The 15,944-nt window shown below is 50.7% G+C and overlaps 2 protein-coding genes across 2 annotated transcripts; both read right to left on the reverse strand.

Moving 5' to 3' along the window:
- Positions 1 to 224: 224 nt before the first annotated feature.
- On the reverse strand, positions 225 to 3,959 carry P170DRAFT_509024 (uncharacterized protein; the record flags this gene model as incomplete). The annotated part of the gene is made up of 1 exon (XM_024854639.1): positions 225 to 3,959. The coding sequence occupies one exon, from the start codon at positions 3,957 to 3,959 to the stop codon at positions 225 to 227; it is 3,735 nt and encodes a 1,244-aa protein (XP_024706273.1).
- Positions 3,960 to 5,741: 1,782 nt separating this feature from the next.
- On the reverse strand, positions 5,742 to 7,617 carry P170DRAFT_157431 (putative HLH transcription factor (Hpa3)). Its single transcript, XM_024842548.1, has 4 exons — positions 7,282 to 7,617; positions 6,476 to 7,222; positions 6,169 to 6,408; positions 5,742 to 6,108 (listed from the first exon to the last, which is right to left on the reverse strand). The coding sequence occupies exons 1-4, from the start codon at positions 7,493 to 7,495 to the stop codon at positions 5,795 to 5,797; spliced, it is 1,515 nt and encodes a 504-aa protein (XP_024706274.1). The 5' UTR covers positions 7,496 to 7,617; the 3' UTR covers positions 5,742 to 5,794.
- Between the last annotated feature and the right edge of the window lie 8,327 nt (positions 7,618 to 15,944).

Raw genomic sequence — 15,944 nt, forward strand, 5'->3', positions numbered from 1 at the left:
CCTAAATGACTTCAGTATAAGGCAAAGCAGAATTGATGGAATGATAGTCAGAAAGAGCTGCAATTGTTGGTTTTATCATCTATTCTTTTGAATACTGCACTACACAAAAACATGAAACTCCATGGATGCAACCATTACTTCCACACAAGCATCATACCTAATATCGCGTCCTTCACATTAGCCCGGAAGAAATCCTCCACTCAAAATGCCCTCCCTACACCCCTCTAGCTTGTCGAAATCCAATTCGCCCACTGACAAGAACACCCCCCTGTCCCACCGTCATACCCACCAACATCCGAACCGTTATCCTTCGACGAACCAGTCGTGTTGAAGATGCCCGGCGCCGGGTTCACAAGCAGCCCCCCAAAGTCCCGGTTCTCGATCTGCAGCTTTTTCTCCGTCGCGTTGATGTGCAGATCGGTCTCCATGCCGTAGCAGTATAGCATCTTCTTCTTTGCGTCTCCGCCATGTCGGTCGATGGTGATGGTGATGGGGTACGGGAACGAGCCGGGACGGGTGAAGTCGACTGCGGACGAATTGGTGGCTGAGGCTGTGGACGTTGCTCGGGCGGTAGATGTCGGCGTTGCGCTGGCAGATGCAGACGCAGAGCTGTTGCTGCTCAGGAGGGATTTTCCTGATCGCTCAGGTTTGGTCCAGATCTGGACGAGGAATCGCGTCTGTGCCCAGGTGCATCGGGTCCGGGCTTTGGTTTTGCGGGAGCCGCCGTTGTCATCGCCTTTGCTGTCTGACTTGCTGCCGTCGAGGGGGCTGGATGACGATGAGAATATGGAGCGGTCGAAATAGGTGTAGAAGCCGTAGTGCTCGTCGTCTTGGCCTCGGTTGTAGAGCCTCACGGGCTGGGATTCAGGGAGAGGGTAAAGGTTGGCTGCGGCGGCCGTTCCATCAGAGTCGACCTCCGGGGAAGGTATAAGTGATTCCAGATCAGGGAAAGGGGAGTCGTCGGATCTGCGCACATTCCGAGTTGCTGAGAGAGGGACAGGCGATAAAATGGTCATATAGAAAGGCGTTTCGACCCCGGCGTAAGGGGCAGTGTTATTGTCCGTAGTGTTTCCGAGGAAGGTCTGTTCCTTCATATCTGGCGGAGATGGGGACGAATCGAATGATCCGGGAGCCCTAGGCACGGCCCTTTTGCCCGAGTCTGGTGCCACAGCGGTGCTGTTTGGATATGTGCCATTGCGAAACCGGATCTCCACTCGAAAATTGGGCTGGTTGGCAGGATAGGGGTTGTTGGCATCTTGTTGTTCTTCTGGCAAAGCACAGCTCCAGAGAGACGCAGGAGTAATACATCCCGAATTCTGCACCTGGGGCTCGGGAGCGGCAACCGTTGCAATACCGGTTGGCATCGGTGGATATCCGGTCAGATTCAGCCATTGCGATTGAACTGGAGTTGCATCGCCCTTCCTGGTGAGCACGATTGCAAGGACGATGGCAACGATGACAATGGCCAGGAAGAAGGCAGCAATGGCCATGTACCATCGACGCTTCAGCCGACCCTCGCGTCCAGATCTTCCAAAGCAGCCTTTGTTGCTGATGCATCCTCTACCTCGCCATAGCCCGCCGGCTTTCTTACCGATGGCCTCTTCCTTTTCATGCCTTCTCCTTCGGGATTCGATTCTTTCCCTCTCTGCAAATGGGCTTGTCGTTGCGTCTCGCGTTATTGGGACAGGCTCGATGCGTGGCGGAAGAGTAGTGGGGTCGTTGCGAGTGCTCGTGTACGCAGGCGCCGGACTGTTCTCTATTTCTGATAATGGAATGAATCCAGGTGCCTCCGATGCTCGTTGGAACCCCGGTGAGACAGGATCAGGGCGTTGTGGCTGCGGAGGCTGCGGAGGTTGCTCATCATGGTGAGGAGGAGGGATCATTACGTATTGAGGAATAGTCCTCTCAGTTGTGACGATAGGCGCTGGTGCCTGGATTGGAGCTGGAGCTTGCTGAATATACACATGTGTGACTGGCGGCGGGGCCGCAGCAGCTGGTGCCTGTTGGACGAAAGGGTTAAAAGACACTCGCTTATCATATTCGCTGTCTGCTGGCGGTGCTCTTTCCACGCCTCCCCTGGCTTGTGCTTCGGGTTTGGGGGAGCTCGGCCTGGAAGGTTCTGGTGAGCTTTCGATGGGGGTATTGTCATCATCTGCTGCATCTGGAACAAACCCTCTGGCACGCGGCTCTGGGGAACCAGCCCTTGGGGTTTCCGATACACTCTCCTTCTCCTCAGGAGGGTCAGCTGCCTTGGGACTGCGAATCGGGGTTTCCGATTCGCCAGCTGCAGCTGATGCACCACAGGAGCAAGTTTTCGAAACCGAAGTAGGCGCCAAAGAGCTTCGATCATCTTGCGGACCGGACCGGGGCATATCGTCCACGTCTACTAAGAGACCTTTCTCACTCATGGTGTCATTCGCAGCTGCGTCCGGCTCCACGACCGGTATCATGTCCTTAGGTGTAATAGAACAGACATGGTCAACACATTCAAAGTAAGGTCGACCGCTGAAAAGTTCATGGGCACATGCTTGGTAATACTCGGCCGCTGAGCCTTGAATCGCTCGCCCGGGAAACATGAAGGACGTAGCATTCCGCTCCCCCAGAGGTTCAGCCTGAGGGTCCGTTATCGAATTGAAATCAGCAAACGGATTCGTGTCGCAGTTTTGCCAGCTAGCTACCTCCCCTCGGGTGACCCCGGCTGTCTCCGGAGTTTCTGGCGAGAAGCATGAGACTTCCTTTTCCCACCATTCGTCACTCGATTCCGACATGTTGGTTTTGATGGCCGGAACTGGAGGCCGATCTGCGTCGGTAGGAGCTTTCCTGCTAGAAATTGTGCTAGAGCGACCTAGCAATGGCGAAAGAAGATATGTCCACCACCCTTGCGACTGATGTCGATCGTACTCAGTATTAACACTCAGTCGGCTAGCTGCATCAATGCCGCTCAGTCGATCGAAAGCCCGTCTGACGCTGCTACTCGAGTATGATCGAGAACGAACGCCTGGTCGCGATACTTCATCTTCCTCGAATACTGTGCCTGCAGAAAAGGAACGGTGCTTCCTTGTCGATGCCAGTGACTGTCTGCGGGGAGATTTGGGACTGATTATTTCGTTCTTGGCGGCTGCGTGCTGTGCGGGAATCGCAGGAACAGGTGGTATGGGTGCCTGGCTATCTTCAAACCAGGGAGTCGGCTGAGAGTAGATGCTGGAAGTTGCTCTGGGGCGGTGATTTTCAGGCGCCGTCCCACTCCAGAAACCATCCTCCTTCGCCGGTGTGACCACTATCGAGGGTGTAAGAGGCGTCCGCTGACTGTCGCCGATGTCGAGCTCTCGATATCTCTCCTTCTGGGAGTCTGGGGATTCAAATGGCATGCTGAATCCAATCATTATCGGTCGATCGGACGGCGATAGCTCATCTTTGTATTTCTTTTTCGGCGATACCCTAGGCGTCATATCAACCCAGCTAGATCGCCTATTGACTTCTTTCTTAAGGATCCCTTTGATTTTCTGTGTTGTCCTCTCTTTATCTCGCTTCTCTGAAAGCATCTTCAGGTCATCCAAATCCACCAATGGAGAGTCGGCTGTTTTTTCTCGGATATTGGAGTGTGATGAGAAATCGGTCACTAGGTTCAATCCCACCGGCCTTTCACTGTTGTTCTTCGTGGTAACTGACTTGGGACCAGAGTCGGTGTTTTGGTGTCCATTTTGATGAAAGTCGTCATAGGCATTGGTCTCCAGCTCATTGCTTTCCGAATGACCCTCATACTCGGATTTATGAACAAAAGGGTTCCGACTGGGTACTTTCGACAGGTATTCAAACGGGCGACGTCTTTCTAGGTCCCGTTCATCGGACGATGACGAGGTCGGACTTGCAATTTCTTCGGTGATGGGGGATGATAAAGGGAAGTTTGGGACTGTAGGGATCCGCAGCTCGGCATGGGGGTATTGTCGTCTGAAAACCATTTCCTCTGCTGCTGGAGACACTCAATTTCTAAAACAGAGCTTCTTGTTAGCAAACAGTGATCGGTATCACGATATAGGTGGTGGCATACTGTACAATGTCAAGTTCCTCAGGGATTAGAAGTCACTTCCGAGCCGGCGGGTAGTGAGCGAGTGTATATGTGGGAGACCAAGAGCAATTGACAATGAAAATGCAAACAGAGCATGAAATCAAACCATAAAGACATAGACAGAGTTTTATTAACGCAGACAATGGCAACCGATAAATAACGCCTGTGAATGACTGGAACAAAGACAAAGATCGCCGAAAGGAAACAATGCAACAGCGCCCGCTATTGTTATTCACTTGTCATGCAATGAGATGAAAAAGAGCCAAAAATGTGAGTGAGTTAGAGAAAAAAAAAAGTGAAAGAAAACAGTCAGCTTTTCATCTCAGCATGCGATATTAAGGCCAGACGAAAGAAAGTAAACAAGTCAACAACCGCGAGGTAAATGGGCCAACCAGTAACGCCAGGATTCGGCCAGAGTCTAGGTTCAAGAGGAAAACACGCCAGGTGAGACAAGAAGAATCCATTCTGCAAGACAGAGATCATCTCGCACGTCTGATATAATTAGCTCAGGAGCTCATGCATCAGCATCACCCGCTCCAAACAAGTCATTGGGCATTGTTGTCGATTCTACCGTGCTGCAGAATCCTAAATCTCCGGCAGCCATGACTCCGGCAGGATTTTGCCATCATCTTCACGGGCATCATTGGACGATGCCGTGTGATCGTCTCTGCAGAACAGCATGCGAGACGCAGGTCCCAGGCCAGAGATTGGCTGGAGCGAAAGCACTGGCATGTGTGTAGCCGCTGTTCTGGATCCGGCGCGTAGAGACGGGAAACGGGTGAAGGGAAAGGATGAGGTTGCGGGGTCCAATCAGCGCCGCAGCGTCCCCCCGTGACAAAAATAGGTGGTCGAAGAGAGCAACCTTGGAAGTCCGCACGATGGTCGCATGCAAAACATCGGATGCCAGTAGTGCATGCTCCCGTAATCAACTGAGTCGGCCCCTGAGGCCCAAGAGCGCCACTAAACCGCAAATTTCGGTGTAGAGCCCGGATGGAAACTAAATCCTACGACTCTCCGTTTCTTCTCAAGCCAAAAGATCAATGTTATATAGTATTCAAGCTGGTCCTTCCTGGAGAACACGTAAATACCATTCCAAGCTCCACAAATATGATAAAAAGATGAGGATATCAATTGCACACCAAGAACACTCCTGATCCAAGTGCTTCTGCTAGATCTTTTGGTACAAAGGATGCACTGTAAAGTTCCCCAAGAACCCACTTGCAATGGTGAGAATAAAAGCAAGGTAAAAATAATGCACACACACTTTCCGTACCCAAACCCAAACCATGATATCCCATTTCCAATGCAAAAGATGTAAAGAAAAGCGCATCTGAATGCAGCGCAGCAAAAGCAAGAAAAAAAAAAAAAGAAATGCCTCCAGTCATAGGTCGGACGTCACATCACGTGGCACAAAACTCAAAGCCCTCACTTGGTATTTTTTCCAGTGGAGGATGATGATGATGAAAGCAATGGTGACAAAACATCTCGCTCCAAAAAGAATAAAAGGAAATAGAAGAGAAAGAACAAGACTCGGCCACCCAGATCAAATCTACAAGCAAGTCAAGAAAAAGCCATATCCGCGTCTAGGGAGTAAAAAACACAAGGTGTTGAAACATAAATGAGAAAGAAAAGTCGGCAAGAGAGAGCGAGCGCAGGTTTTGGCAGAGTATAAATGGGTCCGACATAAGACGAGTGGAACCACAATTTCCGACTGACGGGTTCTAAAGATTACCGCCGTTCGTCGGTATATTGTACGCCCTGCATTGGGGCAACTGATCCGTTCATGAGAGGAGGCAACGTTCGCGGTTGTTCCTGAACCATCCCAGACCCGGGAGCGTAGTTGGTGAATATCGGGCCATGCGTTTGCCCGTTCGGCTGCGGGGCCATTGGATGATGCTCGAAAATGGAGGGCGGTCGAGATTGTCCGTTGGATTGCTGCTGGTTGAGTTGGCTACGCATCTCTTCCAGTTCAGATCGTAGCACATCGTTATCGCGTCGGGCACTGGTGAGCATCTTTTCCAATTGGGAGATATATTCGATCGCTGCCAAGACGTTAGTGGTTTCATCATAAAACATAACAGCGGGGAGGAATGATGGTTTACCTCGAGTCAGGGTCTCCCATTTGCTGGATTTGTTGTTTTGGCTCTGCGGGAGTCGCACCCGTAAAGCCTCAAAACAGTCCTTCATTTCACTGCGACGCTTGCGCTCCGCTAGTTTATGGGTCACTCGCAATTCAGGCGTTCTGCTGTACGGAGTGTTGCCATTTTGAAAATCGGGATCTCCGATAAGACCGCGCACCTGTTTGTGCTGTAGGGAATGATGGTGAACACTCTGGGGAAGTTCTGTCGCAATTGTCAGTACGAGATTTTTTTTTTTCGGGAGCAAAAAGGCGAGATAAAAACGACGTACCATGTTGACCACGAGGTAAACGTGATTCGGAGTATAGACTGCTGGTTATAGATTCGGCAGTGCTTCCCTTTCGAGAAAACTGAATAGTCGGCTTTTCGTTTGTGGACGAGATCGAGTTAGACCGAGCGACATCCGGGTCCGGAAACGCATAGGCAAGACCAGCCGTTGGAGCCTCGGCGTTATAAATCTCAGAGCGAGGATTCGACGAGATCGCGGGCGCAGTGCGGCCAGCCGCAAAACTGCGATGCTCGCCAGGTCGTGGGCCAAGTGGAGACAAAGGCTGCCCCCCGGAGTAACGTGGTCCCCGGTAGGCGGAGTTCATATTCACGTCCATGGAGATTCCCCGCTCCCTCTGTAGGCCCGATACGATCGACGTTTGCGAGGCGTTCGTGCTATGGTACGGTGAAGCGGTGGTATTGATAGCAAGTGAGCTTATACCCTGGTTCATTCGACTATCGATGCTGCTGCGGCGCGATTCCGGCGGTTCGGCAATGCTGCCCCGTTGTGAAGGAGCTTCATAGTTTTGATTAATCGACGGAAGCGCTGGATTGGGCTGCGTTGAGCCAAAATGAGGAGATGGTTGTGCTCCAGCAGAAGAGGGCGTATTGGTAGTGGAATGATCGTGAGGGTAAGGAGACCGGTCGGACACGGCGGATATGCGGTTTGGAGACGGATGTGTTGAGGTGAGGAAGGATAAAGAGGGGTAATTGCCGGTGCCATTCGTGGCGGTGGAATAGGTAGAAGACCCTACAATGCACGTCAGCATCAAATCTGAAGCATAAAGTCACAATAAACGCAGAACTCACTTGCGCTTTGAGCAATAGACCAGTTTCCCGAGTCCCGCTCAATCGTATTCAAAGAGGTGTTACCGGGCGACTTCTCTGCCGGCGGGGGTGCTGTGCTTGTCATGCTCGCAGTAAGGGTTGATATCGACGGGAGTGTCTGCGTTGAGGAGACCGGAGGAGTCTGCGGCCCCGTGGAGGCCGGCTCCCATGGTCGGTGGGTAAGCGTTGCTTCCATGACGGAAGGAGAAAAATTCACGAAAGGTAAGGAGATAATTCGAGGTAAGAATCCAAGGGGCGCCCTGGTATGAAACAAAAAGGATTATGTCGGATATATCAGGCTTCGCACTATCTCATGTTCCACGAATCGGCAAGGCAAGCAGGTCGAATAATGGGATCGAAATCGGCAAGTAGTTCGGTGAGATAGAATCTCCGTCCACCAGCGAGATAGCAGTCTGTGTAACTAGAAAGCAGTTGCCAGGATGGTTCGTGATATGCAGTATCGATATCGGCCCCGAAGAGACAGCCCAACGTTGACTCAGATTCTATTTCGTACGGCTGTTGTTCGACTCGGCGACGCGACGTTCGTGGAGTATTCAGTGGAGCTCGATCTCAGCCCGCACAAGCAGTACAAATAAAATCAATGTCGATTGCGTAGTGATGAAACACTGAGTAAAAAAACACAGTGCGACTTGCAGCCAGGGTTGTGATAACGGAGGACGAGGCGAGCGAAAATCAGGTGGAAGAAGGAAGGTGAAGAATCCCGATGATGGAGTAGTAATGACCGAAATTAAGTGTATTGTCGAGACCACCGCGCCAGTAGCAGCTAGTCGGGGGTGGGAGGAGGGAAAAAAAGAAAAATCGAAAAAAGGCGGTAAATCTGTCTGGTCCTGGAAACAGGAAATTCGTATCAGCCTGGAAAAGAAAAGGGAAGAAAAAAAAAAAAAAAAAACGGAAAAATAATGACGGTTGGGGTTTGAGCCAATGGGTCTCCAGAGTATGGTTCGCAGATGATGGATCGCACAGGAGCTTGCTTACCTTAGGCGAAGGCGCAAACGCTCGGGAGGTGCAGTAGAACGTGGCACGAAAAAAAGAGAGCGAACAATTGGGCAGGAAGAAGTTTAAGAGAAGAGGGTCCGACCGACGGAAGGCCCAGCGAAAACCACGCTGCTGCGGGGGGGAGGGTGGAAAAGACAGAAAAGAAAGATAACCAGGGGAAACGGTTCGGAAGGACGGGAAGAGGGGAGGGGAGGAGGCGACAGAAGAGGAGGGGGGCAAGAGTCACGGAGATTTTGAAGAAGGGAAAAGGGAAGGGAGAGTGGTCTAGAAAAGAGCGAGAAGTTGTGGCAGCAGAAAATCCGTCACGGAGTACAGTGCCAGTGGTGGTTAGTTCCCAGGCTGCGGAACTGAGAAGTTTGGGACCAGATCCAGTGGGAAAGGCTAGTTTAGTAGCGGGAGCTATCGATGATGTTCAGACTAAATGAAGTTGGGGCGGAGTCGAGGAGGAAACCGAAAAAATAAAATAAAATAGAGAATCAAAGAAATTAAAGATGGTAGGAACTGTGAGGATATTTGCTTTTTCTTTCCTGTCTTTTTTCTTTTGATTTTTTTTCTTCTTGAATCTTCTTGCCTGGTCACTTTTCTTTTTCAGGGAAGAGGGGAAAAGTGAACGGGTGCTTTAGGGGGGGGTGGAGGAAGAGGCGTAGTCGTGACTGGAGCTAGGGAAGACGGGCAAATCAATTGAGTAGTTGGACACCGTAGACAAAGAGCAGAGGCCGTAAAAGTATTAATGGTAAGGAATGGATGGATGGAAAAATAGTAATACTGCCTACTTTGGGGGATCACGCTGGAAAGGAAAAGTGCTGACAGGAACCCTGTCCGTCCAAGTGGGAAACGATGGGACGCAGCGGTTAGCAGGAGAATATAATTAGTAGTTGGTCTGCCATAGCCCATAATAATCATTATACGGAATACGCAGTACCTAATAGTATTGGCGAATTATTAAATAACAATAACGATTATGATTATTACGGAGCACAATAATAACAATAATCAATAACGGAACCGGAGTGATGACCCTCCTATTATGATTTCTTCAAGGTAGGGGCGAAGTTGTCGAGGCAGATCGGGAGGCCCAGAAGAAGACAGGTACTGATAGATGAGCAGATGTGTCTTGCCCTCGAAAGTCTAAAATTCCCGGACTGCAGTGGACATGCCTGCCACTGCTAGAAAATAAAGATTACCGATTCTTTGATTTTTCAGACTTTTTTTGGCTGCTGCTACCTTTTCCCAGATACTCCTACTACGATGGGAAGATGGGCAAAATCCTAAAAATCCTAAATTCTAAAATCAAAATTGAAAAATTACCTGCCAGAGAACACGCCCCCTTCCTCCAGGATCGGCTTAGCTCATCAGGTCCCATGCTGTGTGTACGGCGTAGGGCAGCTGAGCCATATTTTTAATTTATGTGGTTTTATTTTATTTCAGTTTTTTTTCCCTCTTTAATTCGTTTGGCGACTGAGAAGACTGGTTGAAAATTTCGGCTTGGTTTCCCCATCCTCACGCTGAAGAATGCATGCCGATGGCTACCTAGTTTGGCCTGGGCAACTTATGACTAGACAGCCCCTCCTTTCACGTACTGCTACTTTGACAGGTGGAATACTAAGAGCTGTCCCGAGGGGCACAAAATATCTGACAGCAGAGAAAGAGGAAAGGTGGAAAGGCACCGAAAAAAAGAAAAGAAAAAGGCAGACGGAGTAAGCAGACGAAGCTACTATGGATACTACCGTGACCCGAGATTAAACGGTTTAGGGAAAATACGAAGGAAGAGAGAGCAAATGTATCACTGCTTGGCATTGCGTGTCTGAATCCATCACTACTTAGCTACATGTCACCAACCCACTTAAGTGGGCATAAAACAAAAGAACCTCCTGAAGGATTGTTAAATACCCTACGGAGTACTCCGTACTGTAGTGCTCTGCACTATTCTCTCATGACAGCCACTGGGGCAAACTATTTTAAGAGGGACGCCCAAACAAAAAATAAAAGAAAAAACAAAAACGAAAAAAGAATTAGGGGAAAGGGAAGAAAAGCATTCGGAACCACAGGCAGAGCATAATTGGCCAAGCACTGGCAGATGTGCACTACTGCGCGCAAAAAGGAAAGAACCGAAAAGAAAAAGAAAAAGAAAAAAGAACACACAAGAGTCCACCGCCACGAGGCCACTTCTGGGGAGAATCAAGGCCGCCCGGCGAGCTTTCTGTTCCGAACTCGAGCTTCCGACATGTCCACGGTTACTCCCGACCGGAATAGAATTTGGCGGGCGCGCACCAGAACAAAGGAAAAAAGAAAAAAGAAAAAAGAAAAAAAAAAGCATGGCCTCTTGACCTTGTAAACTGACCTCGGAGGTCCGGATTATACTTTGGTGGAAATGCCAGGTACCAAACTTCCAGTCGCTTAGTCCTCCACTTGGTCGGAATTATTCTCTCCTCCATCTCGATTGGACTGACAAACGGACGACGGTCCTTGCTTTGATCTGGAAGGTCGCTCAAGTCTCATGCTAAAGTTAGTTTGTTGCATTGGGCATTGGATGGTTTGCAGAATGCGACGTAATTAATGATATTGTCACGATGTCACAATACCCGTAGCCAAGGTCAGACATATTGTCTATCCCTGTCTTCCGCAAAGAGATGGTTCTTCGTCCTCGGCAGGTACTGGACTATCAGTCAATCCGTAATACTGACCTATCTCTCGGCGGCTGAGCTCCATAAAAGTCCACAATCTCGATCTATATGATGACTGCATAGTGAATTAATTACCAACCGGTTATGGTCCAACAACAACCCGGAGAGCTCGTAGGGAGGCCACCTTCTTCTCCCCGAATATGGGATGCTATCCTGGGCATTCCTGATGCCGATCTGGACCGGCTCCCTGGCAATAGGCCGGACGTGGGAATGGAAGAGTTATCTTCCGTCCATATGGTCGGCATCTTGGGTTTCCAGTCCCATTCTGATCCACTCCATCTGGCTGCGTGTCGAACCGGGGACCGGGCAGAAAGGATCTCATTAATTGGAGCGAGCCTAGCCTAGAGGCTTAACTTAAAGCAGGGTAGCCCTGTCTGCCGACTGACATCGGCCGCAGTCTTCCCCACCTGCAAAGCTAATTTAGCAGGCAACGCTAGCTCGGATCGATACCTTAAACCCCCTCCAAACGAGAAAAGTTTGTGTCGGCGGTTGAAAACCAAGGCCGGGAAGAGGAGAAGAGGAGAAGAGGAGGAGAGTTACGAAAGATCAAAACTCAGGTAGGAAGGAGTCGATCCAGAGCTTACAACTACCTTGACAAAAGGGACAAGAAAAAGGATCGGAGGAAAATTGTTCGATTATTCCTTCTCCCTTACCCCTTTGGTCCTTCCTTGGGGGAACAAGTGGTAGCTTGGACCAGCCGGGAAGTGGGGCCCAGAATGTGGATGGGGGAAGGAGAGCCCTGGTCCGGTCGATCCAGTGCTGGCGGGCGAATCAGACGCCCTGAGGCGGCCCATGGCAAATGCACCCTCCACGCCTGCGAAATGTCCCGTGGCCTGAAGAATTTCGGCACTCAACCATGGGGGTGGATGTGGATGTTGAGAAAATGGAAAATCGCAGAAATAAACACAGAAACACGTTGTTGAAGGGGCTCAGACATTTTTCTGTGGAGGGTCCCGGAGGGGCAAAAACGCGAGGGATGGACTGAATCACTGAATCACGAGCCACTCACGCTAACTTTGCGTACCTTTTCTCTTCCACTCGCGTGTGTCGTTCCTTTCGGATTACATCATACGCCGGAGTATCTGCATGATTGGTATTTGGCTGGACAGTCCTTGACCGGTGAGAGGAATTGGCTTCGCCGTCGCACATCATGATGCTGTTGAGATGTCAAGGCGATTGCGAGAGACGGGGGTGGATTCGTTTGCCGGCTGATTACGACATTCGAGTTTCCGTCATTGATCTAGACTGCGGTACGGAGTAATGGGGGAATTTAATGCCTCGTGTAATGCTTACCGGCTGCGTACGCCAATTACATAACCAACCACGGAGTAGGTAACCCAGCAAGCTAACCTGGAAGGTTCTTAGGGTCACCTAACTGCTTACGGCGGACTAGCCAGCCTAGCGGAGTACGCAGTAAGGACGCAATCACGCCCATACCCGCCGGCGGCCGCCCCCTTCCATCCTCCTAGCCCTATCAATCCAGGAGAAGCCCTTAGCGAGCATTAATGCTCTTCGTTATGATTGGGGATCACGGGGCAGATAGCGTCGTCAGAGGCTCACAAGCTGGCAGGCGCAGTCTGCCCTTTCTGGGATCATCCGGCGAGAGCCCAGCGCCCAGCGCCATCTGGTAATGTATGATCCATACGGGTAATTACCGCTTGGTGGGCGGGTAAAAGTGTCAGTCCCCCATCCGTCAAGGCACCACACCACTCAAAAGTCCTCGGTCGGTAACGATCTCGATACAGGCTGCCTTCACGTGGCCGCACTGAGCGATCGTCCTCAGGGGTCCCACGGGCTACGAACTGCCGTAAGCGGCGGTGTAATAAAGTATTATTGTACTCCGTCTGTACGACGAGTCCGCCGAAGCGCTGCTTGTAATCGGTTCTGTACACCGGGGCTGCTGTACCTCTCCTTGCAGGAAATGAAACCCGTCTCAAGAGTCATTTAGTCTGTCCATTTTTTTTTCTTTCTGTTTTTCTGTTCTCGAGTGTCTCGGAATCTACGTAATTGTACCGAAAACCCCAGCAATTTTTGTCCCATTTTTAAACGCTGCGTTTCATTCTTGGGAAAGTTTATTTGGGCTGTTCCGACCAGTACGAGGGTCCATTCGGGAGGGGGGATGGGGTTACGACCACGTTGAGGGAGAAAGATCATAATTTTGGATCAGAATGACAACTCCCCTATACATTATTATTCACTTGACCTGGCCGGACTTGACACAAAGGGTTTGGGTGGATGGAGGCGTCATGAGTATGACAGCTCCGCAGCCGAGCAATGCACTAGCGACCGGGGCACTTCTGCGCGACGGCGACGGCAAGGCTTTTTCGAGGGTGGGTGGTATTAAATACGCGATTTTATTATCTTATTTCCATTTTCATTTTCATTTTACGCGTGGTCACTTTCAAGAAAGGGATTATTACCAGGTAGGGATCGATGTTCTCTGGGTCTATTGTTATTGATTTTGTCTCTCACACCGATCATTGTTCGCCTTCTCCCTTGCAAGTTGGCCGGTCAGATTCCCAGGAGGGAAAGTACCTCGACTTGAGGGACGCCAGGAAAACAACGACAGTTTTTTTGACTTTCCAGCAAACACATGGCAACCACGGTGGAATGATCGCCCCTAAAAAGTCTGTTTGGCCTGCACACGGGGCGCTTTGACTGGTCCAGCCACTCTGCGCCAAGCATCCAGAAACGGCGAGAGGAAAGTCAAAATGATTGCGAAATAAAAATGAAAGAAAAGAAAATCGCAGTCCACTCCGGAGAAGTAATGAAAAGCTTGTGCTCAGGTGCGACAGCCATCGCTGGAGAGACTCGGATGAATTTCATTTTATTTTATCTTATTTTTTTTGTCCATCTCACCGCGCAATAAACCCTCAACGTCCAACCCTCCAACCCTCCATGGGGAGAGGCACCCAATGACCAGCGAGACAGACCCGTCAACCCCGGCCAGTCTGGCTGGGATTCTCCCCCGCTTCCATGGAATGTGACCATGGCCAGATGTGCATACATGTGCACCACATGTGGACAATGGGTGCGTGGGTGTGTGTTCCCCTCGGTGCATATCATGTCAATCCGACTCCACCAATCCCTCATTCATGGCCTCTGATCCCCCTTCCTGGTCTCGAGGGCTTCCGCGGCATGTCAAGCCGTTCCTACACATGGACTGGGACTGGGACTGGGACTGGGGAAGCAATGTGGCGCCCAGGTATCCTGGCTCCTTGTCTTACAATCGCAACGAAAAGTTGGCGCTTCGCCGACGCCCCGGCAGTGTGACTGGTTGACAAAAACCCTTGCTTCAGACCGTAGTCTCATTGCTGACTGCGGGTGGGTTAGATATCTACCCACCAGCATGAGACAGTACCGCCAGAACCAACTGATCGTCTAAGACAAGGCAGGGATGACCGCTGAATGGATCCGTTGATAAGGAACAAAAAGAGCGAGAGTTCAATCTTATCTGCCAACGACGTTGCCTAGTTGGGCTAAATGTAACTTTCCTGTCACTCGGACTACACCGACGACGATGGTCATCAACGTTGGGGCTAACCTTTTTTTTCTGTCCTTATTCTTACGATTCCTCTTCTTTTTCCCTCTCCAGCGTAGTGGCAGTTCGTTGGTAAAATCCTTCCGCTTTTTCTAGGATGGATTTCTATTTTTTATTTCGTCTTTTCTTCTGACCAACAGCTGCAGATCTGACAACAGATTCCTCTTTTGCCCCCTGCTAGCGTGGCCGATAACGTCAAATCACCGGAGACCTTCGCAGCGCCAAGACCGCATGCACATACCGAAGGCCAACTAACTCCTGCATTATTTTCGCCCCGAAGTAACCCTTAGGGAGTATCCAAGCCCGGTGGCCCCTCCTCTCGTGCCTCTCGGTCAGGGTAACACCAGGACCCCAAAAGAAGGCCCGAGGAGATCATCCTCATCACCCCATCGCCGGGGCCAATCGTTCTCCTCCCCTCTCATTCCCCCCCCTCCCTTTGGGGGCGCACGCGGGCGCCCCCAAATCTTACGCAGGCCTTGCTCCCAGGGCTGTACCGGACAGGATGAAGATAGATTGCCGACCACCCCCTCCCATCCCCAATGCATGCAAGGTGCCGCCGAAAGCATGGCCTTCCCGGCTGACTGATTGACTGGCTGATCCCGCGGATTATCATGATTCTGACGGACTGGCGGACGGGCCACCTGGCCGATTGATGGAATGATTGCTGGATCGCCGTTGAAGAAAAGATTGCGATCGCTAAAGACCTTGACGGGCGTACGGGGCAGCACATACCCTACGCGTAGGTACTAGTCTTCGCTGGACGACAGACAGACAGACATGAACACGGACAGAGTGATGTCCGTTACATGCTGCAGCTTGCAGCACGGTGGGGGAGAGAGAGGAATGTGTGACAGACAGGGATGCCCCGGTCTAGTTCATCGTGCACTCGAAGAAACTCGATCAATGGCGATGGTGTTTTTCCCGCCGAAGAATTGAGGGTTCAGAGCCTTAAGGTACAGGTACAGACTCCGAACGGTCTATCCATCGGCCGTGACCCAAAATTAGGTAAGTGCACAAAGAGAGGCTAGAGTACAGCCTCCAAACTACTGAAAAGAAAAAAGAAAAGAAATAAAAAATGGCATAAACGACATTAATAGCGCCCGGTAATAATGACCGGAGCTCGCAGGGAAGCCCCAGGCACTAGGCCTGGGTTCCTGGCGCCTTATTGGGTCTGGGCCACGCTTTTCTCATCTACTTGACACCCAAGCCAATTTGCGCACCTGCCCGACAGAGTATAGAGGACTGTCTATCTTGACCGCACATGCCGGGTGTTCCTCCGGGGAGTTTCGCCGCCGGCCTTGTACTGTGCTTACTTGGATAAATTAATCTATCAACCCATCCACGCGCCCGGGGAGAAAAGGCGATTAGTCCAGACGAGAAAGAAAAAATGGGTTTGGGGGCCT

Source organism: Aspergillus steynii, assembly GCF_002849105.1.
Source record: "Aspergillus steynii IBT 23096 chromosome Unknown P170scaffold_3, whole genome shotgun sequence".
Taxonomy (NCBI): Eukaryota; Fungi; Ascomycota; class Eurotiomycetes; order Eurotiales; family Aspergillaceae; genus Aspergillus; species Aspergillus steynii.